Source organism: Ambystoma mexicanum, chromosome 8 (genome assembly GCF_040938575.1).
Source record: "Ambystoma mexicanum isolate Mex_15411 chromosome 8, UKY_AmexF1_1, whole genome shotgun sequence".
Classification (NCBI taxonomy): Eukaryota; Metazoa; Chordata; class Amphibia; order Caudata; family Ambystomatidae; genus Ambystoma; species Ambystoma mexicanum.
In genome coordinates, this window is record NC_090929.1 from 1240180256 (window position 1) to 1240204153 (window position 23898).

The 23898-nt window shown below is 44.4% G+C and overlaps 1 protein-coding gene across 2 annotated transcripts in view; it reads left to right on the forward strand.

Moving 5' to 3' along the window:
- Positions 1-23898, forward strand: part of LOC138472928 (protein FRA10AC1 homolog) — a 735805-nt gene that overhangs the window by 195286 nt on the left and 516621 nt on the right. For both annotated transcript variants that reach the window (XM_069611349.1, XM_069611350.1), the window contains exon 7: positions 5213-5297. In XM_069611349.1, coding sequence (XP_069467450.1) covers positions 5213-5297 — 85 coding nt within the window. The remainder of the gene's footprint in view (positions 1-5212; positions 5298-23898) is intronic.

Consider the following 23898-nt stretch of genomic DNA (forward strand, 5'->3'; position numbering starts at 1 on the left):
GGAGGAGGAGGGTTATCTGAGCAGAAAGTCTTATCAGAGAGAAATTGCTGTAGTGGAGGAGTGTTGCCATATGAAAGGTAATTGATGGAAGGACGAAAGTTAACATCTGATAAGGGGACTCTGAGAAAAAGGTTGATACCAACATCAAAGTCTTTCGCTGAGACGTAGGGGCCAGCTAGAGAGGAAGAGGGTGGAGTGTTGGCTAAACTCTTAGTCCTAGTAAGTAAGGACATTCCAACTGCTCATACAGGTGCAGGGCAGAATCCAGAGGCAGATGAAGGCATATGGCAGGGATACAGAGTGTGCAGTAGACCCTCACTTGAGAGGGTAACCCCCTCAGATCAAAACCTGGGAGTAGGGATGTGCTCCTGTCTGGACAATTGCCTGTTATGCTTTTAAGTCCCAAAGGACAGCTATTGCACTGACCCTGCCACAGCCCAGCCATGGTAGAAAAAGCTTTTTAAAGGCTGCCCAAGCTCAGAAACATCAACCCTATGAGGATCCAATATCCTCGGAGGGCCGGCCTAGGGGGATGTGGGGGGGGGGCAGACCTTTCTGATGAGGGTTCTAGAACTCCATAATATATACTTGAAGGCAAATACCAGGACATTTCTTACATCTAGGTGGAGTTGAACTGGAGCCCAGACGTAGGGCTACACACAGACTGGTAAAGATACTCATGGTTATATGAACTGTGATTCCTGGGCCTGTACTCCATATGGGATTTGGGGATATTAGCAACCTCAAGAAGAAGAACCTGTTTCCTAAAATAGTGGGGTCTCGGACTTCTCATTACCCAATGGGTGAGATGGAGGGAAACGAGACCCTAAGAATGACTTCTCATACTTCTAGACTTAAGTTGGGCTGCCTTCTACTAATTTCCTTTAAGTTAGAGTAAAGTTGAGTTTGAATGTGATCACACCACTAGGACTTTTCCGGGATAGTAATCATTTTGTTTTTGTAGTAACCCGACACACCCTAGGAACACCTGTTTGTATGCTCACGAGAAACATGTTTTGGTTGTAGCTTTCAAGAAGACAGTGTTTAAGAATCCATATCAGCATTGACACTCTATCTTGATTTAATATAATACATTAGTTTGGACATCATCAGCCTGATTTATCTTGCCTGATTTCCACTCGAAGTACTTGTGACACCTTCTATTCACCAATCTTTACATTTTCTTTGGGTTGTATGTTTGTGACTTAATTATGATGCCGGAACTCCCTGATGTCCTTAAAATCCATGTGGAAACATGCTATGTTAAATTCTCTCATTCGGTTAAGAGAGTTTTCCATGTGTTACTTTTTCCTGCTTTTGTCACATTTCAAGGTTTAATAGTTGTCTTGTTGTATTGTGTTCAGAGTTGAATCAATATAAACCCTGTTAAATAGTATTGCTGAGTTCATCGAACATGCAAAGAGTTTGAAGCAATCACATGGTATACGTGGTGTCAAAAAGAAATTACCAGCTTCATCCCTTCGAAATAATTAGTAAACCACCCATGGCGATCTTCAATTAAGTAATCTTACATCTGATTCTAAAAAGAATATATCAGTTTCCTTGCAAAATAGGCAGTCGTAAATGCGTTAATTCCATTATTTCATGTCCTATATGCATCCCTCTTCATCTTTCATTGCTGCTCGATCAGCGATCCGTGCGAATTTGGCCTACCATTGTTTTTTCTATCTGGAGTTCTGTATGAATTGTTTTTCTGTGACAGATTGAATGAATTGTTAAGGAATGTTAAAAATCCATATGGCATGTTTTCAGAAGGCTATCTCGCTTTCACATCTTCATGCACATCAGATGACCTACTGGTGCCTCCTCGTGAGTCAAGCTGTCACTGCACCAATATTAGTCGTCTCAGGCAGCCACTTGCTCAGAATCATACTGGCAGTAAAGGAACAGAGTGTTCCATGATAATGAGTGCTGCAGAGTGACTTGTTACCACCTTGAAGGGTGCACTCGGTCCACGATCAGTAACTTTGAACCACCTCTGAAGTGTAAGTGAGCAGGTCGGTTCTTGGACTATGCAGCAGACATTGTGAAGGGCAATCCACATGTGATGCTGCAATTCTGCAGTGCACAGCAGGGATATTTGACATAGCAGCAACTGCTTTAACAATATCATGTTTGTGGAAGCTCCTCAATACTGCTATTCTCTTGGCACAAAAGGTACCACCGAAGGGTGGATTTGCCATGTAATCGCACCATATTACAACAAGGATACAGTAATGCAGGTCACCTTCTCTATGGTTATGAGTTACCACATGAGCGACTGTTCTACATAATGATTTGTACTGTGAGAAACCTGAAAGTCGCTCACTTCTAGTCCCTGAGGGATCTGTCATCCATCGCTTTTGGATCCAGTTCCTGGTGGTGGACCAGTGCGGGAGGATCACCTAGACACTCCATCCTACCCTGTAGGATATTCAGAAGTTCTACCCCAGCCTTTTCCAACACAAACACTTTCCTACACCGTGACAGACAACGGACTAACACTAGAGCCATGTACCTGACATGTCCCAACACAAGGGTCAGGCAGAGTCAGGCAATTGACAATAACTACGCCCACCAGACGGCTCTTCCCCACAGCGAAAAGAGGCGGAGCACGAGAGCACACTTCGAGCGAGGCTAAATACACAAGGAAACAGCTACACCGGACCAGCAGTTCAAACAAAGGAGAAAGGTGCAGAGACCAGGAGGGATGACGAAGGGGGAATTACCCTTGCCCTTTTCAACTCAGACCCGCAAAGCCTCCGAAAAGGAAATCATAAGACCGGGAATTTCAGCTGCCGTGTGGTGTGACACGTGTTAACAAGTTGTGGTTTAAGGGCATCGATTGTAGGTAAGACTGGAAAGACGGAGCAAAGGATGGGTTGGCGTTCAGTGATGGAGGTGGGGGAAAAGTGAGATCGAGGGTTGAATGTGGGGAAGATGGTTGGAAGAGAGAATGCGGGAGGGAGAGATAGAAGTGTGGATAACATAGCCCACATCTTGGCGATTTTCTTTTGTCAAGAAATGGGAGGTAATCCGTTGGTGGAGAGAGAAAGGAAGAAATAGAGCAGTCCTCGGAGATGGGGGGGGGGGACATGGCCTGAAGGGTCATGGATACATTGTGAGGATGCAAGCACAGAGAGGAAACTAATTTAGTGCAATAGAAGGATTTGCAGTGTTTTGCGCTGTGATCAGGGTCAGTAGAGAGTTTATGTAGGCAGTGAGAAGAGTGGGGGATTGTTCTTGGCACCTGTGGTGCAGGCCACAATGCATTGTTGTCCTCAGCAGCTGAAATTGCTCAGAAGATTTTTCGTTGAGGACACTGGTGGGAGGAGGTGAAGCAGCTTGCAGCATAGTGATCTTTGAAGGGTGTGGACAGTGCAGAGTTCATTTTGGCAAATGCAAGCTGGCTGTAGTGAGCAAGTGCAGGAGGAAGAGCTCGGAACAAGAAGTTTACTTGGTCAGGCTTGAACTTATGTTTGGTGAAAGAAGAGGGAGGGGATGAGAGTGTGGCAGATTAATTGGGATGATGAAGTGAATGGGATTGTTTCAATGGGGAGGAGTTTCAGGTGGGAGCAGACAAGACCAGGGTGCAAGATTGATATTGATGGCATTTTCTTGGGTGTGGACTGGACGGTTATATAGGTTGACTAGTGAGTTGTCCGCAAGCAGGAGTGTAAATTGAAGCTGTTGTGATTTAGACATATGAAAAAGGTTTAGTGAACCCATTATGATAGGATGTACAACGGCAGGCATGTAAGAGGTCAAGATCAGAGAAGTTGAGGTTGAATGTGCGTGGGTGGGCATTAGATGAGGAGGATACTCAGAGGGGTGAGAGTGAGGAGTTGGACTGAGGCATGCTCAGAGGAGGAGGGAATTGAGAGAGGTGAAGGGGTACTCATGATGTGTCCGCGCTGATCATAAGCATCACTGCCATTTTTAGGTAAATGAGAGAAGTAAGAGAGAGATGCAAAGTTGGTGAGAAGGGCTCAGTGCGTTTTGGGGGCATGTGCAAGAATCCAGGCTTTGATGGTAGCCATAATCAAAAGTTTGGGGTGATGGGAATCAACATGATTCCTGAGAAAGTAGCTTCTTCAGAGGGGGACTGGGTTTTGGGAAAAATAGGATTAGATAACTTTCTCCCACATGGAACTAGGAAACCTGACAGCTCTGCAATACCCTCGAGAGTTGTCTCAACACATTTGCAATTCTATTTCAGTCTCTGGTAAGGTGTCAACTTAATCAAATCTTTGTCAGGTTTATCAAGCGCTGCAAGATTTTGCAACCTCAGATGAGCGTCACGATAGTTTGCTGTTTGACATTTTTCTTGCTTCAATGAAAGAGAAAGAAGACTGGGCAAGGCATGTTTTAAGGAACTGCATACTTCCAGGATAGGACATGATCATGTGTAAAATACTTCCCTGAGGTTGAGAAGCAAAGTACTTGTTACATCTACTACCAGCTGCTTGGGTTGAAGCATAATGCTTGTCTCTGTGTCTTCAATAAAATCAAGACTTTCCTCTACTACCAAATATGGACAATCTACAGTCATCAAAACACTGTACATCCTCTTGTTCTCACATACGTTGTTTGCTAAGTTATATTGCTATATTGATCAGAAGCATGCAATGCTATGATCAGTGCGATCATACTCACTGATTTGGAGTATTCCGGTTCTGGTGCAGCATTTCATATGGTTTTCACGATGGCAATCCCATGTGCAAGCTTTATGGGGGTGGGGTCCTAATCGACAAACTATGGCTACATGACTGAGATCGGCCCATCAGTACTATCAATTTGGGACAGCAATGTGGGAATCTCCTATAATCCAGAAACAATGAAGCTGCGGGATCTTTATTCAGCACCTATAATACCATCATGGTGGAGGCATCAACAAACAGCAGGAATGGGTGCTTGAATCTCTGAAAAGGTTTTGTTTTTATCAAGGTTAAGAAAGGTCATTCTCTGGATTAGGTACAGTATAAATTGCAAAATATGTACATCGAGCTGCCCCAAGGTTACAGGCTGTACCTTTTCACTATCTTGAGGACACAGACCGAGTATGACAGGAGTTGTGTTAGGAATGCCCTAGACAATGGGGAGTCGAAGTTGAAGTTGCTGAAGTATGCGTGAAATGTTGCTGTACTCTAGACGCACACATTTGCAATATTATTGCTCAGCCTGCAAGTGATGACCATTTTTCTATTGACAGGGAAAAAAGGATGGCAAGAAAGTACTATGATAAATTATTCAAAGAATACTGCATAGCAGATCTTCGCAGATACAAAGAGAACCAGGTTTGAATTTCTGAATATTATTTCTGTGTTTTGTTAACAAGCAGTATAATTGGTAACATAATCATTTCAATTAAACACAGCAACATACTGCAAACAAGTAGCATGTTTCAATAAAATATTCCCCAGAAGCTCGTCAATTTATTTGTTGTGGATTAAAACAAAAACGACGGAGAACAGCAAAAAGGGATGTTTGTAAATGCTTATGCTAACATATTTAACATCTGGAAGCATTCTATTTTGTTGCATTTAGCTTGCGTATGCTATTTCAGAAGAGTGTGATCATTTCAAATGAGTCTTCACCCACTCCTCTTAAAGGAGAAATCCAGTATCAATTTCTATGTAATTTCCCCTCTGAATGGGCATACAAGCAATGCAGACTTTTTTTTCGCTTTTGTGGGGCTCATCAGTGATGCTCAACTTAAGTGAGCTTGGTACCCATGTCAGGACATACCTGTCCCACTTAGGATGAAACCCTGAGAAATGCAAAGGGTAATGGATGGAAATGTTTGAGTTTAGACTGCTTAACCGCTGGAAATTAGTCTAGGTAGAATTTCATGGCAGTTCGCGTCCATTGAATTTGGAGGGCAAACTAAGGGCTCTTAGTACAAGAATCACTTTGGTGAGTAACATTTACATTACAAACCAGCATTGGCAATGGCAATAGTTTTGGCGTTTGTAGTTGTTTATGGTATTTTACATTTAGCATGGAGGGAAGGAAGGAGGAATGACAGCACAGGTAAAAAGAAATGACAGCAAAGGAGGGAATGAAGGACAGTGCTGGGGGCTGAGAGGAGGTTCTCTCAGATTTCTTATGAGGATATCTTTATGTTGTCAAAGGTATTCCACCTTCAAAAAAATAATGCTTGCAGTACAATTGATTACAAACATTACTTTTTGGAATATGACTTTGATTTTTGAAAGTAGACAAAGGGTTCTGTTATATCCTGCTTCCCTACCCCCCGACTCATCTGTGTTGATTCATCCTGTGTGGCTGTGATGTCATGGAATGTACAGCACACACTGTAGCATCAGCCTGGAATGTTATGGCTTGAGTTTGGTTCCGCCCAAGGACATTTGGAGAGAGAGAGAGAGAGAGAGACAGACAGACAGACATGAAGCCTGGGTGGTGAGAGCCAGTGGGGTCTCCCTGTAATGTCTACGATCCTGCCTACCATCTCCTGTACCATATGTTCCAGATGTAACCTGTATTTGCGGAATGTAATAAAGTAACCTAAGGACTCACCATGAACCTCCTTCGTAATACTGTCGACAAGGAACTTCAAGCGAACCCAGAAGGAGAACGGGTACCTGAGGAGAGAGGTATAAGGTGGCTGCTGCAGAGTTTGGGGGCTGCAGAGTGCGATAGGTCACAGCTGAGCATAGAATGCAGGGAGAGGTATTTTGCATATGAGATCAATGGTCACTGGAGTTGGACATGGATCTTCGTGTCCCACGATGCTCCGCGTCCATACTGGAGCATTCTTGGTGGGCACTGCCTCCCATCTGGCGAACAGGAATATGTACTGTTTCTGTCATGAGGCACATAATTACCGTTTGTTAACTTGCCATTGATGTTGAAGTTGCATCAACCTAGTTCATGTTCTTATGCAGCGGGATGATTAAGACACGATGCCTGATTTAGTGAGGTAACTTGATTTTGGAGATTAAACTAGTATGTTGTACACGGTATGTGTTACGTATGTGTACCGTGCAGTGGATCATACAAGGAAAATGCATGTGAAGGCATCAAGAGATGTCATTTAAGGTTCCAGCTGTGGAATTGCAGCCCAGCCCCTTATGTTTCAATGCTGTCCTCAACCCTTGTTTTGTTGAGGGATTACATAGCACACCTGAAGTTCGAGTGTTGGCATGAATGCTTATGTAGATGATTCAATCCCTCAACTTTAGGCTGCACACATATGTAGATGAAGCCATTGATTTTTGGTGGTGAAGGAGATAACAATTTCATGTTCTGTGCCTAACTGTTAATTTGTTATGTGCATTTAGGAATAACCAGCTTGAGGATTGTCAGCCTTACGTTGCCCGTGAGCAACAAGGACTTTTATGTTTCACATCCAGCCATGACAGAAAATTATGGGAAATGTGTGGCAATGGTGTGCGTTTGCTATGTTATGCAAATGCATGGTTCTAACATATTTTGAGGAATTTCCAGCTTCAGGCTGCACATGTGTGCAGCAATGGACTTTTAGCAAAATCAATACAGTCTCTAATGTGTTTAGGATGTGTTTATATGATCGCACAAAAATGTTTTGTGTGGGGCATGCCTCAAAATTGAACTGCTTGAGTGGGAGTGTATCGAGTGTTGCATAGTTTGTGGTCATGTGGATTGAGAGTGGTGTTATGGTCATGGTGGAACAGAAATACTGGTGGTATCAGGAGTAGAACATCACTGCAGCGGACATGAAGAGATACATTTTTCTACGAAATTGAGAAGTAGTGTTGGCATGGTCTGAAGAGACACAGTGAGGCCACTATGTCTTTTTGTTTAGTGTGTATGCGGGCATGCTTCAGTGAGGACACAATAAGGCTTCATGGGGAAAGCGTTGGGGAGGACGCTATAAGGCCCCCCTGCCTTATGGGGCAAGCATTAGGGAGGACGCTATAAGGCCCCACGGCGAAACTGTTGGGCGTTTTGGAAAGTGTCGGGGAGACGCCGCCAGGTCACAGTTGCATTGTGGTGTAGGCATGCATCAGGGAGGACGCTGTAAGGCCTCACGGGTCATTCGTCAGGAGGTCGATTTAAGGCCCCAGTGTGAAGTGTTTGTGTTTTGGAAAGTATCAGGAACACACTACAAAGCCACTATGCGTTTTGGTAGTGAGTTGAGTGTAGCACACAAATGTAGTGAATTGAGTTCTCAGATGTGTAGTCCATGGTCGTTACACATGGAAATTGAGATTTTTGCTGAGGTGTTCAGTCATTTTGGTTTAGTGTCCGGACGTGTGGTCGACGGTTGTTTTCAATGGTAAGGGAAGCATTTGCATCTGTGAGTTGATGGGGATCGGACATGCGGTACATGGTAATGGTCAGCGTTTAGCGATGTAGTTTATGGACCCCTTCAGGAGGTGTTATATCCTGCTTCCCCACCCCCTGGCGCATCTGTGTAGATTCATCCTGTATGGCTGTGATGTCATGGAATGCACAGCACATGCTGTTGCATCAGCCTGGAATGTTATGCCTTGAGTTTGGTGCCTTCCAAGGACAGTTAAATAGAGAGACATGAAGTCTGGGTGGTAGGAGCCAGTGGGCACTCTCCCTGTAATGCCTAAGGTCCTGCCTACCATCTCCTGTACCTGATGTTGCAGATGTAACTTGTATTCGTGCAATGTAATAAAGTAACCCAAGGACTCACCATGCTGCCCTTTGAACCTCCTTTGTAACAGGTTCAATATGTGGCCAACATTTACATGTGTATTTTAATATTTGTGTGCTACACTCCTCATGCCCCAGGCTCCTGGACACTACATACATGTCTGCATATTATTTCGACATATAAGCATACATATGTTTATTTAACATATACATCATATAAAGTGAGAGAGATGAGAGAAAGGAGTGTGCACTTCTATTATACATATAAATGCACATTTACGCAGGTGCAATTCAGTTAGAATGCTTGCATGCAGATATTGTGTGTAAAGCTATTGGACAGTTGTGGAAAGCTGTTATTAGTGGTAGTAATGAAAGAAGAGGAAAACGTGTTAAAATGTTCTATGACGGTCTTGGAGAAAAGATTTCCTTCCAAATTGTGAAGGCAGAAATGAAGGAAAAAAGGGGCGAGTTTCCTGTTATGAAATTCTCATGAAAGCACATTGTCATAGCAACCACAGGGAAGCAGTGGTGACTGCGAAGAAGGGAATGACACATATATACAGCTACTGTTAAAGTCAAATGGAAAGTGTCTAGCGACTTTATTTCGAGACTTCTGTTGTCAGCATTAATAACAGGGAGCCTGTTTCCAGCTTAACTCCCCTTCACTCAGCGGCATGCCACCTTCTTATGATACAGTAATGTGTACATAGCTAAAAACTCAGGGGGGCAAGCCATCCACCTTTTTATCATTAGGCTCAGTGGTACAGCGAACACCATGTTATCATTTTTGGACCTGCATTTTACAAACCACTTCATTCTAGTGCACAAAGACCACATCACCCAGAATGCATCAGATTGCTAAGTGAAAGATAAGCACCAGAAACATGTCATCATCTGATAACCTGCATTTAGTAGGAAATAAACTTACAGGCTGGGTAACAACAACAAATTTATTATTTTAGCTGTGAAAATGTAATAAAATAACTTGTGACTAGTTTTTTTGTTTTTTAATTGAATTTGGTTATTTCAAACCTTATTCAAACATTTAAAAAACATATTCATAGCAAAAACAGTAGATTTAATTTCAATTTATAAAATGTAAAAATACATAATGCCTGTAGAAAAAATTACCCAACCATTTCACAATAAAAGAAAAAATTAGAAGAAAGTAAGAAAAAACAAAAGAAAAACGAGAAAGAATACACAATGAAACTTCTGATTAAAAATCCTCAATTAGCTTCAATTTAAACAAAAAAGATTACAGCTTTAATTAATAATGAAGTCGGTTGACCCACTAAAATTCGCTGCCAAAAGAAGGAAGTATTGAGAAAACGTTCCTCATAGACATTGGGCCTCATTACGAGTCTTCCACTAACCCGCTGGGTTACCGACAGACTCGCCTTACCGGGATACTACGGGCGCTGGCAAAAGCAGTAAATTCCCATCCCGTGGAGTCCTAATGGACTACTGAAGCACCAGCACCGTTGGTAACAGTGCCGGTGCATCAGTGAATACTCTGCCGGTAAGGGCCTGAACTCCCGGCAGGTCGCGCCTGCCGGTAGTTCACTGCCCCTAATGGCAGACTCTGAGTAAGCCGGTCCAGGAAAAATGCTGTAGCCGGTAGTACCGTCTGTTTTAAAGCATTTTTCCTGGACTGGCTTGCTCATAATGACCCCCATAGTCTATAAAAAAATGTATACGTAATTTGTGTAGAGAACAGCAATCGACATATAAGTGTTTTTCTGATTCTTTTGCCTCACAGCAATATCTACACAAGGGGCTAGTAATTTGTCCTCTGATGTACAAAATCTCCAGAGTATGGATTCGATTAACTCTTATGCACAGAAATGTTCTCATAAATCTCCCATCAGCACAGCGACTTAAACAGTTTAGCAGAGTGCTTCTTTTTTTGTGTCACTATACAGTTTATATGAACATCTCTTATCACAATTTTTAATCCAGTCTTGCTCTAAAACATTCCTTTTCAATAAATCATAACTAAAACTAAGAGTTTCTTCAGATAGTTCATACTCCTATAATGTTAGCACAATTTCCTAGAAACGGTACAGAGTCTTCTGTTTTAGATTTTGACAAGTTTTTGTAGATTAGATGGTATAAACAGTTTGGTTTGGCAATCCTTAATGTCATATAAATTGGAAGAGTTCTCCAATTAACAAGACAAGACATAGAGGCAAGGCCAAACTCATAGTGCAAAATACAGATGGGCACACAATTTGGAAGGTTCAGTACCTTCCGCCATGTTAAGCCTTCCAGTTTGTCAAAATCAAAGGCATGTGAAAAGGCAGTTAATTCACAGCCATGTATTAAGGCAGGAATTACCTTTTGCTTATAGAAGGGTATTAAAGTGAATCTACAATATGTTTTGTAGATATGATATCTGTGCCCTTAATGGTATCGCTTTCTCCAATAGGGTATTGTCCCATACAGTCCTAAGTGAGGTTCTAGCGAGCCTGTATCTCAAATACTTCACTTTGTGTTCAACTACCAGTACTTTTCCTCCTAATGAGCAAGAATATTTCGGAGGTTTATTCCTAGATCCTTTAAAGCACATGATGCTAGTTTTTAGAGGGGTCACCTTCAGCCTGTTTAATGTCATGCATTTTGCAAGTTTCGTTAATAAACTTTGCAGACCTTCTTGAGTCCTGTCTACAGTAGGATATCATTGGCATAGCTTAGCCAATAACCTTTTCATTGTCTAGTCTTGGTGATATGAAAGATGCTGTGACCAAGCACTGACCCAAGTCTGATGTATAGAGGTTAAACAGACAGGGGGCCAATACGCACCCCTGCCTTAGACCTCTTGCGGTGGGGAAAGGCTCGGTTACCTGTTCCAGCACGTTTAACCTAACCTGGATTGCCATTTTAGCATGGATATGGACTAAGATATCCAGTAGATGTTCTGAAAAATTCCAACTGTGTAGTTTCCGCCACAGTCTATTCCTATAAACCATGTTGAAGGCCAGACTAAGATCCACGGTTGCTACATAGAGGGGGTCTGTGCCTTTGCCTCCTGCTTGCTTTTTTGATTAGCATATTTATGGCTAAACCATTGGCATCTGTGCCAATCCCCCTTCTAAATCCTGTCTGGAACTTCGACAATATACTAGAGGTCCCAATCCATGCATCTATCTCCTCCAGTAGACCAGCGGAGGAGATCTTGCTCTCAAAGTCTAGTAATGCTATCTGTCGATGACTCAATGGGTCCAACTACTCCCCTTTTTAGTTTTGAGCTATTAGGTGGCGCTGAAGAGCCAAAACTATTGTCATTAACATAAGAGCTTCAAATATGGGCTTTGAATGAGGGTCTGTAATGCTTTTCCAATGGAGATGACATTTGATGAGGGATACGCAGTTGTAATCCCTCCCATTCCCTGCCCCTAGCCAATGTAATCCCTTTGGCTACTCTCACCCATTCCTGCCCATCTCAGAACTCTTTGATTTTGTGTGAGCTCTTCCATGGAGGCCGCCATCTTGGATGACTGTCTCTAAAGAAGCGCTCTGGAAACAACCAAGTCATCTTTGAATGGTAAATATACCCGGCATTGTCCAAATAAAAGGATACATTGTTTTAAGTAGCTGAAGTAATTTGCATTTTGGGACCTTGTTTTGATTAGCAATTAAATGAGGGTTTGTTTGGTAAGCTGCCACTATGGTGACTTGTTTTCTTCAGAGGGCGATACAGGTTACAACTTTTGGACAAGACTCCTTGTAAATGCACGTTATTTTTGCCCTTTCAGAAGCTGTTTTTTAACTACTTTCTCCTGCAACATCTCGTGTTTTTGCCACCTACGGCCAGTCTGATGGAGGAGCTGGAGTCGCAGGGGAGGAGTAGCGAGCTTCACGGGCTGAGATAGAGTCAGAGCTTCTATACAGCTCATGCGCACCACATATCCTTCAGCAAAGTGCTTGCCCAGAGACACATTGCTGAAATCGTCTTAATGTTTTTTAGGTCAATATTTTTAGAGCTTGCAGTCTCCAGCAGTGACCGGTGTGTAAAGAAGATGCGGATACAGGGCTGCTGCAAAGCATTGTGTCCTGTAACATTATTCTGTGCAGCTGAACAGCTACTATTTCTGTACCGCGGATATTTTACAAAGGTTCATGGTCATCTAGCCTACATTCCATGTATTCCTATCATAGCCAGATTTTCAGCAAATGTGACAAGTGGCTTTTAAGGTAGCCTGCTACAAACCTTGAACCATTAGAGAAAAGACATGCAGGAGTCGCAGCTTCAGGACAGCTCGCAAGAGCGAGTCTTGCTCCCACCCCAATGCTTTTCTCTACTGACAAATTCAGTTTACATGAGCAGAGTCTCTGTTCGGGCTGCTTCTCATCTCATTTTGATGACCGCAGCATCTGAACAATTTGTAAATGGGAAGATGGCGAAGTCAGGTCTGCAGCGCACAGCACACAAGGATTGCGTAGGTGTGCTGTGTTGCAAGGTAGGTCTGATTTTATGTGCTTTACCTACTTTTTGATGAGTGCTGTGGCAGCTTAGACTGGATGGAGTGTTTTGCTTTTGTTCGCTAAGAAAAATTACTTTTGTACGAGGACATTCCAAATTATATAAACCAATTCCCACTTTGATGAGGCTGCTATATATGTACTCCCCCACGATCTGTCCCAAATATTCATAGGTATTGCAAACAGCATGCTACCTGCTGTGAATTAATCATTCAGTGCCTATCAAGGTGCAGCTACACGGGTGAACACTATTTATTAAAAATGGAACAGATTCTCAGGCAATAAAGGCTGAATTTATTAAAAGCCTCAATAAAAATAAGATGTGTACATTGTTTCCAAATTTGGCAACAGCATTTACCTTGCTACCATGCACACAAAAACCTGTTTGCATATATAACAGCTGTTCCTGACCGTCCCTAGTTTAATACAAAAACAGAGTCATTATTATCAGTCCTCAGTTTTTTCTTTTTTATTTTCCCCTAGTGTGATAGAGATGAGCTTGCATGGCCTTATCAATATTACCAAAAGACAAGAAAGAGGCTGCATTTTCAATAGTGTACGTGTTGCTACATTGGTAAGAAAGAAAACGCACAAGTAGAAATGAGTACATTGAATGCAAACTTGTTCATAGGAAGGAGTACTGCTGCTTGTCTTTGTATTGTATCTCGGTACATTGTGGGACGCTATTAATGCTGGGCCGCAACCAGTTTCCATGGCAACCAGCTCTAGCGAAAAGGTGAAATGCCATGATAGAACAACACTTTACCCTCCAGTGCAACTTCGTAATGGAAATTGCAAGATACCTATGAATAGATTTTGAGGTGACGATTATTTTTTAACTTTGCCGCAAAAGGAGATAATTCTTACAAAATTACGCATGAAGATATACTTACACTGCAGGAGGATTTTCTCGAGGGAAATTAAATTGGTTTGGATTTCTCAGTTTTAAAAGAAAACTTTCAGTGGACACTGCCTAGGGCAGGCGTATGGGTAACATGGTAACTGTTAATAAGGTCAAAAATATCTCAGCCTGGCAACTTTATGGCCATTCACACCCAGTTCCTGCACCCTCCCAACCCATGCCCAAAACACCTCTCATGGAAATTCAACTCGCAGGTCGGCCTTCAGCCACTAGTTATAAGCACCATGCGTGTCCTTCACTGAAGTCTTGTTATAAACCAGCATTGCCATGTTTGGCTTGTGTTTAAGTATTAGACATTTTCCAGGCACTGCTATAAGATGCTCAGGTAGTCGCACCATTTTGCAACTGCTACTATCAATGGCCAGTAAATACCTAACGACCTTTCCAATCCCTACAAAGAAGCCCAAACAATTGGCATTGCCAAGGCTTGTTTATAAATTGGGGCGATGGTCGAGAGGCTCCAGGTTGCTGGAAGCTTTTTGGTCTTCAAGATGTTTTCATAGAGTATGTAACATGGTTACAGAGGCAATTGGGGACAGGGGCCAGTGAATTAGAGGCTGATTAATGGCTTTGCGGACTTGCTCCACAGGGAGCTTAACATTCCAACTACGCTCGAATTCCTCATGCCATTTGTCCATTGTCATGGCCTGGTATAGTTTCCTGAAATGTACCGCCCATTCCTGCTCCGGAATGGGATTTGTTAGCACTTCCCCACAGTGCCCTTGTTTGCCCTTTACCATAGACCAGAAGTTCCTACCATTATTCCCCACTGCCGCTTTAAGCATGACCTCCCCGTCATTATGGGCCAGCAGAAACCTGTTGGCCGTGAACCAATTTTTGTAATTCTGATTTACCTTCCTGATTTTCCCCAGTTTATGTTCCAACTCATGTTCACAGTTTATCCTTCTAATATCTGCACTGATTTCACATTTGGTACTTCTTTGTTATCGTCCGATGTTCGAGTGGACAAGTTCCCTGGTCTAGACCTTCTGGTGCAAATCTTTGATATGGTTTGGACAATATATGGGAGGAACAACTCCACCTAGACCAGCATTGTCTTATGTAGTAAGATAGTGGAGTGTCAAACCGAATGCATCTCTGTGTTTAGTAATTTGTACATTAACGTTGATGTTTGCGCATGCAGACTGCACTAATGGCTTAGTTGATGCGTTTAAATATGCGCTCAATATCGAGTGATCGCAAGCATCATGCTTAAGGACAGTAATTTTGGTGCATAGGGCAAACAATTTACGAGAGAGAGCGACATAATCTAACCAAGATTAGGAGGTATCTCTCTACAATTAACAATATACAAATCCCCTATCGAACAGCGATCCCTCCAGGCATTACTGTACTCCCTCTGTTTTCCCTAGTAGCCTGAGTCATGTGGCATCTTTTTTTTTTTTTTTTTGAGTTTTATTAATTTTAACATAAGGGTGATACATACATATGCAGCGTAAGTTGCGCACGCATTTTTGCTTGAGTGATACATAAACGTGCAACCAAGGTAACATTGTAATAACAAATAACTTTCCCCGTACATTTGAGTGTCCTTTTTCAACCACTCTCCCTCCCCCTTCCCTCCCCACAGCTGAATTTTAGTTCTTCCAGTTCATTGGCGTAGGTTCTGCTCTGGTTTGGTAGTCGACGGGACGATTATCATTGTTGGTCTGTTTGGGATCAGAGTTTCTGACTAGATTTGCGACAGGCGCGTTTGCCGTGGAATTGACCAGGTGGTGCTGAGTCGAGTTGGAGCACGCTGCTTTCTAGCAATCTTAGCGCGGTGGGTTGCCCCCCTCTGTGCCCATAATGTACTGGCTGGCAAAGTCACACCAGACTTCCTCATGTCGAGCGGCCCTGCCATGGAGGGCTGCAGTGATTCTTTCCATCGTGTAGATGCTTATCGCAATCTTTGCCCAATCCTTTTTGCCTGGGAGGTGAGGAGATTTCCACAACTTAACCATTCCGGCTCACGCTGCCAACAGCAATGGGGATGCCAGTCCTTTTATCCTGATTAGTTCTTCATCCTCTTGCTCCAAGCCAAAAAGGGTCAGGAGAGGGATGGTACCCGATCAATACCATCTATCTGTTTGATCCATCCCAGGACCTCTTGCCAGTATATACAGACTTTGGGACAGCCCCACCACAAGTGCCAGTAGTTGGCTTCCATATCGCATAGTCGCCAACATCTTGGGCTGGAGGTCTGGTACATCTTGGAGAGTCTATATGGGTCATACTGCCATCTGTGGAGTAACTTTATTGCATGTAGCTTGTATTGGGCCGCAATGGATACTCGGGAGGGTGTCTCACAAATTCTGCCCCAAGCTTGCTGATCGAATTCTCTGCCAAAGTCTTTTTCCCATCTTTCTTTGAGGCGGAGGCTCTGGGCTTGTTCTTTGCAGATCAAGGCGTTGTACATGCTTGCTATCGGGCCCTTGTTTGCAGTGGTCGTGTCCAGAATTATTTCGAAGGGCGTGAGCTCTCTTCGTGTCTTAGCTTTCCATTCTTTTTTGGATAGGACTCCCTTTAAGCGCAAATACAGGAAGACTGGGATCGGATGCAGTTGGAGAGCTTCTTCGAGATCGGCTATTGGTATGAATTTGTCATTTCTCCACAGCTGGCCGACCCTTTCAAGTCCGACGTCAAACCAGGTTTGGTATCTGGCGTGTTCGGGGATTTCTTCTCGGATTCCGGGGGACCAAAGATGGCTCAGGGGGGAAGGCCATGTGGTGACGCCAGTCATTCCTTTCCCTTATTTAAAAAAAAACATTTTATTGAGTTATAAAAACAACCAAACAATACAAACCAAACAAACAGTGCATGTTCCAACAGTTTCATTACACTTTCTTAACTTCTAGCCACTACTTCCCTTATCCCACTCCCCTCTACGTGTCTATTGCATTAAACCTTCAGTTTCCGCATCCTGTGGTTCGGTCTGCTCTTCCACAGGCTCCGCCGGGTCATCTAATGACCCAAACAGTTCGGTTATCAGTGATTTCCAGGCCATCAGGGACTCCGTCTCCTCCTCCTCCCCCCCTGTGCTACTCGCTTCTTGCCATGCCATGGTTTCGGCTTCCGCCAATTTTTGCAAATCCCTCCACCACACCTCTACCTTTGGCACATGGCATGTCTTCCATCCCATGTCAATCCTCCTCTTTGCAAGCACATAAGCCAGATCCTTCAGCTTACTCACGTGCCTGAGCTTCTGTGGTCTTGGGAACCCCCCCCAGCAGACAGGCCCACACTGTATCCACTACAATCTTGACCCCTTTTTCTTCCAGTTTCCCTTTCACTCCCCTCCAGAAACGTTCTATGATCGGGCATGACCAGAACATATGCACCATGCCCGCGTTCTCCTCATCACACTTGGGGCATGCTTGCCGCCCTGCATTTTCAAACCTTGATATCCTCCAAGGCGTCATACATGCCCTATGCGTTATGTACAGCTGAATCTGTTTCAGCCTCGCGTTTCTAGATACCTTCTAATGATACCCCTGCACCCGTTCTCACATCCCATCTTCCATCGGGGCTCCAACCTCCGTTTCCCAATCTAGCCTCAACTGCGTGACCTCCTTTCCCACTTTAGACATCAGCATTTCATACAATCTGGAAATCTCATGACCCCCCTCAGCTATGTCGTATATCATGGCTATGGTGGCATCTGATTCTTCCTCCAACACAGTTTCAGGCCATGTTCTCTTAATCCTCTGTACCATTCTATGATACGTCATATACTGGCCCTCGTGCAACCCAGTTTCTTCCTCAAAAGTAATACTAGAGCCCTCCTGCCAAATATCACCCATTGTTGCCAGCCCAGCCGGTTCCCAGTGGTTCCTGAGTATCATTCGTAGCCCCCGTCAATGCAACCAGTGGTATCTGCGGTGAGCATGGGGACGGGTTCTCCATCATTCGACCTGCCCTGCGCCACACCTTCCACCCTAGTAGCATCATTTTAGGGCGCCCCACCATTTCCGCCCTGGGTACCCACATCATCTCTTTCAAATAAAAAGGTGCACAATCACGCCCAAACAGCCTAAATTCCAAGGTCTCTTCGTCAGAGAGCCATTTGGCAACATACTGTAACTGGCTTGCCACGTAGTACGCCTCATAGTTGGGTAGCTTTATCCCTCCTTTGTCATGGAAGTTCTGTAGCTTCCATAACGCCACTCTATTTCGCGTGCCATGCCACAAAAAGTCCCTACACATGCTATTCAGTTTGGTGAAGAACTTCTGAGGAATCAGGTACGCGATGTTCCCGAAGTAGTGTAGGAGCCTTGGCAGGACCACCATCTTTAGCATTGTTCCCTGCCCCATCATCGCCAGGGGCAGCTTTGCCCAAAATTGCATGCACTTCTCAATTTCTTTAATGGCTACTTCTGTGTTGCACCTATGCTCTTCCTCCACGGTGTGGTATATATCTATCCCCAGGTACCGAAATGTGCTAACCGCCCACAGCACTTGCAATACAGGTAGTCGCTCTGCTGGAATCCCCATGTACCCCCCTAATGGGAACATGCTGGACTTCTGGGGGTTCACTGCTATACCGGACAGCACAGCGTATCTCTCCAGCACTTCTAGGATGTACTGGAGATCTTCTTCTGGGAATCGCAAGTACAGCAGCATGTCATCTGCATATAGGGAGATCAGATGCTGCTCCCCTTTCACCTCGATGCCTATGGTGTCATATTACTGCCTCAGATATATTGCTAGAGGTTCCAGGGTCAGTATGTAAAGCATTGGAGACCACGGACATCCCTGTCTAGTACCCCTGCTGAGCTGGCACCGTTCCAATATCACAGATCCTGTCCTAACTCTAGCCAGCGGTTCGCTATATAAAATTTTCGCCCACCTTACATATCCAGGCCCTAATCTATAGTACTTCAGGGCCGCAAGCAGCCATGGCCATTTAACGGAGTCAAAGGCCTTGATTGCATCCAAAGACACAATTGCCATTTCCTCATCTCTTTCTCTGCCAAACTCAATGATTCTCTGGAGTTGTCTATGATTATTGGTAATGTTTCTATGAGGGACATAGCCCGTTTGATCCAGGTGTATTAGTTTGCCAGTAACCTTCTTCAGTCTATTTGCTAAAACAGCAGTTAATATCTTGCTGTCTTGATTCAGCATTGACAAAGGTCTATAGGAACCACAGCTGTGCCCAGGTTTATTAGGTTTGGGAAGCGCTATTATGACGCCTCTCTCAGTAGTCATTTCTTCCCCTTCCTTCCAAATGTTCCATATCGTCCCCAGTATTGGATGGTTGCGCGATCTTCTCGTTAGCTTTGGTCTGGGAACCCACAACCATTCGGCTAGAGTTGCGGGAGTGAGGTTGTCGTTGTACCATTGGACCCATTGTAAGTCCTTTCTGTCTCGAAGGTGTGGGATAAGGATTCTCAGTTCCGCCGCTTGGTAGTAACGCTCGATATCCGGAAGGCCTACCCCTCCTCGTTCTTTGGGTAGTATCAGGGTGGCGTACGGTATTCTTGGCTTCTTTCCTTCCCATAAAAATTCAATTATTGCCTTCACTTGTTTAAAGAATTGCCTATTCAGGAGCGTGCATTGAGGTTGCTGCACGTCTCCTTATTTCCAACTGAGGTTATTCCTAACTCCGGCACGTCCAACCTATGTTCCCTTTCATCTGCGCACATCTCTTCCAATTGATGCGCTGTTCACAAAACGGATGTTATTCCAAGTTGTTCAGTACTTTATGCGCATTACCTGCCATGACTGCAGTGTACTACACTTCCACTCAAACATCCGCGCATAGATCAAGCTGACATTATGAGCCTCATTACACGGGAGGCGGTAGGGGTTTACCGGTACCGATAAGGGCACCGGCACCGGTAAACCCCTATCGCCTTACTACGAGTTCCCTTTGCGGGACCCAACTTTAATGGCTGGTCTTACCAGCCGTTAAAGTAGGGTGCCGCAAAGGGACCTCGGAGCTAATTACGGTACCGCAATTTGCGGTACCGTAATTAGCACCTTCCCCATTCCCATTATGCCCTATGGGGGCAAAAATGGGAATGGGGAAGAGCCATCCACCAAGGCGGACACAGTAAAATACCGGCGGCAACCATGGCGCTAATAGCGCCATGGTTACCGCCTACCGTGTAATGAGGCCCTTTATCGTGTCCCGTTTCACTTGCTCATTCTGCCTGTTTCACAGCACTAGTTAAATGCAATCCGTGAGCACTAAATTGTCTTTACTCTCAGCCCTTGGCGGCACTCTATGTGCCTATATTGCTAAATCTGACGAGTCATACGTATGCTCTGCCTATTTAGCTTCTGCTACTTTCAGCCTATGACTGCATTTTCACCTGCCCACATTGCCAAAAAAGCCTATTCAAACGTAGGCTCTGCCTATTTAGCTACTGTTACTCTTGCCTATGATTGTATTTTATGTGCCTACACTGCCAAATCAGCCTACTCTAACGTATGCCTTGCTTATTTAGCTATTGATACTCTTGCCTATGATTGTATTTTATGTGCCTACACTGCCAAATCACTGCCGCCTTAAGTCCCCTCACTTCACGCATATGTACCCACCTGATCAGGCCTGCTGCTTATTACGCATTTAATTAAATTCACGCTAGTACACACCGGTTTGTTGGGGCTGACTGCCTTTGCAAATATCGTTTCAGCTAAACGGCCTCACAGTGATATTGCACTTCAATTCGACAACTGTGTACCTAAGCCTTGATGAGATTTGCCATTATGCCCCGTCCTCTCCTAATGAATTCTTCCTACAGACCGTTCCGCCCCAAGCTACCTGCACTAGCTTTTATCACCACACTTTACCTTACACTCCACATAGCCTTCTGGTACAACTCTTGTACCGCTCCAGTACCACCTAACTGTTGCTATCACAATACCACAACCATGGCTAGCACCCCCACCCACATCAACCCATATCTGAATAACCCTACCTTATGGCTCCACCACTTTGCCTCCAAACCTACCGGCAATCAACCTTGCCTACTTTCCACAAGAAACACTAGGCTGGGTTCCAGACTCCAACATGCCTCTCACCACCACTCGAAACTCTGTCAGAACAAATACTCTCAGTTAGCCACTAGGTCTGTGTCTCCGCCTCACACTCCTATTCCAACCCTCCAAGTCGACTTCGCCGCTACCAATACTATTAAAGGCACACTAATCAACGCCAGATCCATTACAGCCCATGCTTTAGACGTAGCTGATATTATCCTTGCCCACAACCTTGACTTCCTGGCTGTCACTGAATCCTGGCTCCATGCGGCTTCAGGGCCTTTACTCTCACTTGCCATCCCCTCTGATTATAACATCATCAGACACGACCGTAACACCAATCAGTCCAAAGGTGGTGGTATTGCCATTATCCACAAAAACTCCCTAAACCTCCACCTCTCCACGGTGCACCACTTCTCCTCGATGGAAGTGTTAACCGCCAAACCTGCCCTCACCCCTAAACGTTCTATCACATTACACTTACTATACAGGCCTCCAGGACCTTTATCTACCTTCTCTGAAGACTTATCCAACATTCTGCTAGACAACACCAAAACTGGCTCCCACATTATCGTATTAGGCGACTTTAACTTGGGGTTTGCTGACCTTAATGACTCAGCTTCTCTGTCAATTGACAACCTCCTCACCAACTCTGGCTTTACCCAACACATCAACAACCCGACCCACCTCAAGGGGAGAACCCTCGACTGGATAGCTGACCTCAACTGCGAAATTAACTTTGAATCCAACCAACCTTGTGTGTGGACTGACGACCACTTAATCACCTTTAACCTTCACGCTAAAATAATGAGGCCCACCCCTGATGTTGCACCTGCGATTCTCACCAGAAATAAGCGTGACATAACCTGCGCAAAACTCCTCCCTCTCATTCTTCCAGCCCTTAATGAAGAGTCTCGCTCTTGTAGCGATCCTACTGTCATGGTTGACACCTTCAACCACACTATGTTAAAAGCTCTTGACCTTATCGCTCCATCTAAACTTAGAAAACCTAAACCTCGTGCTCACTTGAACTCCTGGTTTACACCACAGCTCAGAATCTTCAGAAAAAATAAACGTACCGCCAAATCACATTGGAAAAGCAATCCCACTGAAGCCAATAAAGCTAGTGTTATTCTAGCTACGCTCAATTACAAGGAAGCCATACTCCAGGCTAAAAAAGACACGTACAATAAACTAATTAAACAAGCCAAATCTAACACAAAAGAACTGTTTAAAATACTGAAAGAATTGGAAACCCCCGTCTCTGCACCTGACACTTGTACCAAAGACAGCACTTGGTGCACCAACATTTAAAATGCACTCCTTGGCAAAATCGACTCTCTCCAAGTGAAAATCAATGATAAACATACTAGTCTTCAACTTAACCCACAACCTAACATACAATCTAAAATCAACAACCCACCCCCTAAATCACTAACACCCTTCAGTTTCTCTTCCCTTACTATCGCTGAAGTGGAAAAGATCATTAACAGCCTCAAACCTTCCAATTGCCAGGGCGACCTGTGCCCTGCACCCATCATCAAGAAGGCAGCCCATGAGCTAGCCCCCTTCATTACCTCATTCATCAACTCATCCTTTAGCACAGGGGTCGTACCTAACAATCTGAAGGATGCCTGGGTTATCCCGCTCGTAAAAAAACCTTCCTTGGACCCTAATATTCCTACCAACTACAGGCCCATCACTACCGTGCCAGTTTTACTAAAAATCCTCGAACGAGCCGCCTACTTACAGATCCAAGAATACCTTGAATCTACCAAACTCCTGGGACTCAGGCAATCTGGGTTCCGACCACGTCACGGCACGGAAACGGCCCTCATTGACCTCAAGACCCAGATGGAAGACCTAAAAGACAAGGGTAAACTTGCCCTATTACTCCTCCTTGATCTATCTGCAGCTTTCGATCTCGTCAATCACAAAATACTGTGTCAACACCTTAAACAAGCGGCACATTTCTTAGATAAAGCCACAGCTTGGATCAGTTCTTTCCTTGACAATAGATCAATGCACGTCTTCTCCCCTTCTGCGGCAGCCTCACCCTCACCCGTCACTTGCGGGGTACCACAAGGTTCTTGTGTGTCCCCCACCCTATACAACCGTTTTTACAAAACCTTTATTTGATATCTTGGACTATCTGGGTGTCACCTACACCAATTACACCGATGACACCCAGATACCCATCCCCATCTCAGGAGACCACGCTTCCGACTCGCACTCTGTAAATGCCATATACTTAGTCATCCAAGACTGGATGGCGTTGCACGGACTCTGTCTTAATGATGAAAAGACAGAGCTCCTCATCATCGGCTCCTCCCAAAAACTAACCAAACTTGACCCTGCTTTTAAATTCTTCACGATTGATGGTAATACTATCAAAGTCTCTAAAGACACAAAAACTCTTGGGATTTACATCGATTCCACCTTATCCCTGGTCAGACAAACCAACGCTGTCGCATCTGCAGCCGCTTACACTTGAAAGCTCATCACAGCCAGCCGCCCTTTCCTATCACCCGCTAACTGTATCACACTTGCCAGGACACTTGTGCTGTCCAAAATTGATTACTGCAATGCACTCTACTTGGGCACTAACACGGGTAACCTAAGTAAGCTACAAATTATCCAAAATAATGCGATCAGAACAGCTCTCAACATCCCTAGGAACCAACGTATCTCAGATACCAGACGTGACCTACGCTGGCTCTCAGTCCCACAACAAATCTCCCTGAAAACTCTCACCCTGACCCATAAATGCCACGCCAACCAAGCCCCCGGCTACCTAGCTAGCAGATTCACTCCGAACAACCCTAACAGGCCCCTCAAATCCCCCCAGACTAACTCACTCTCCATACCTCGTT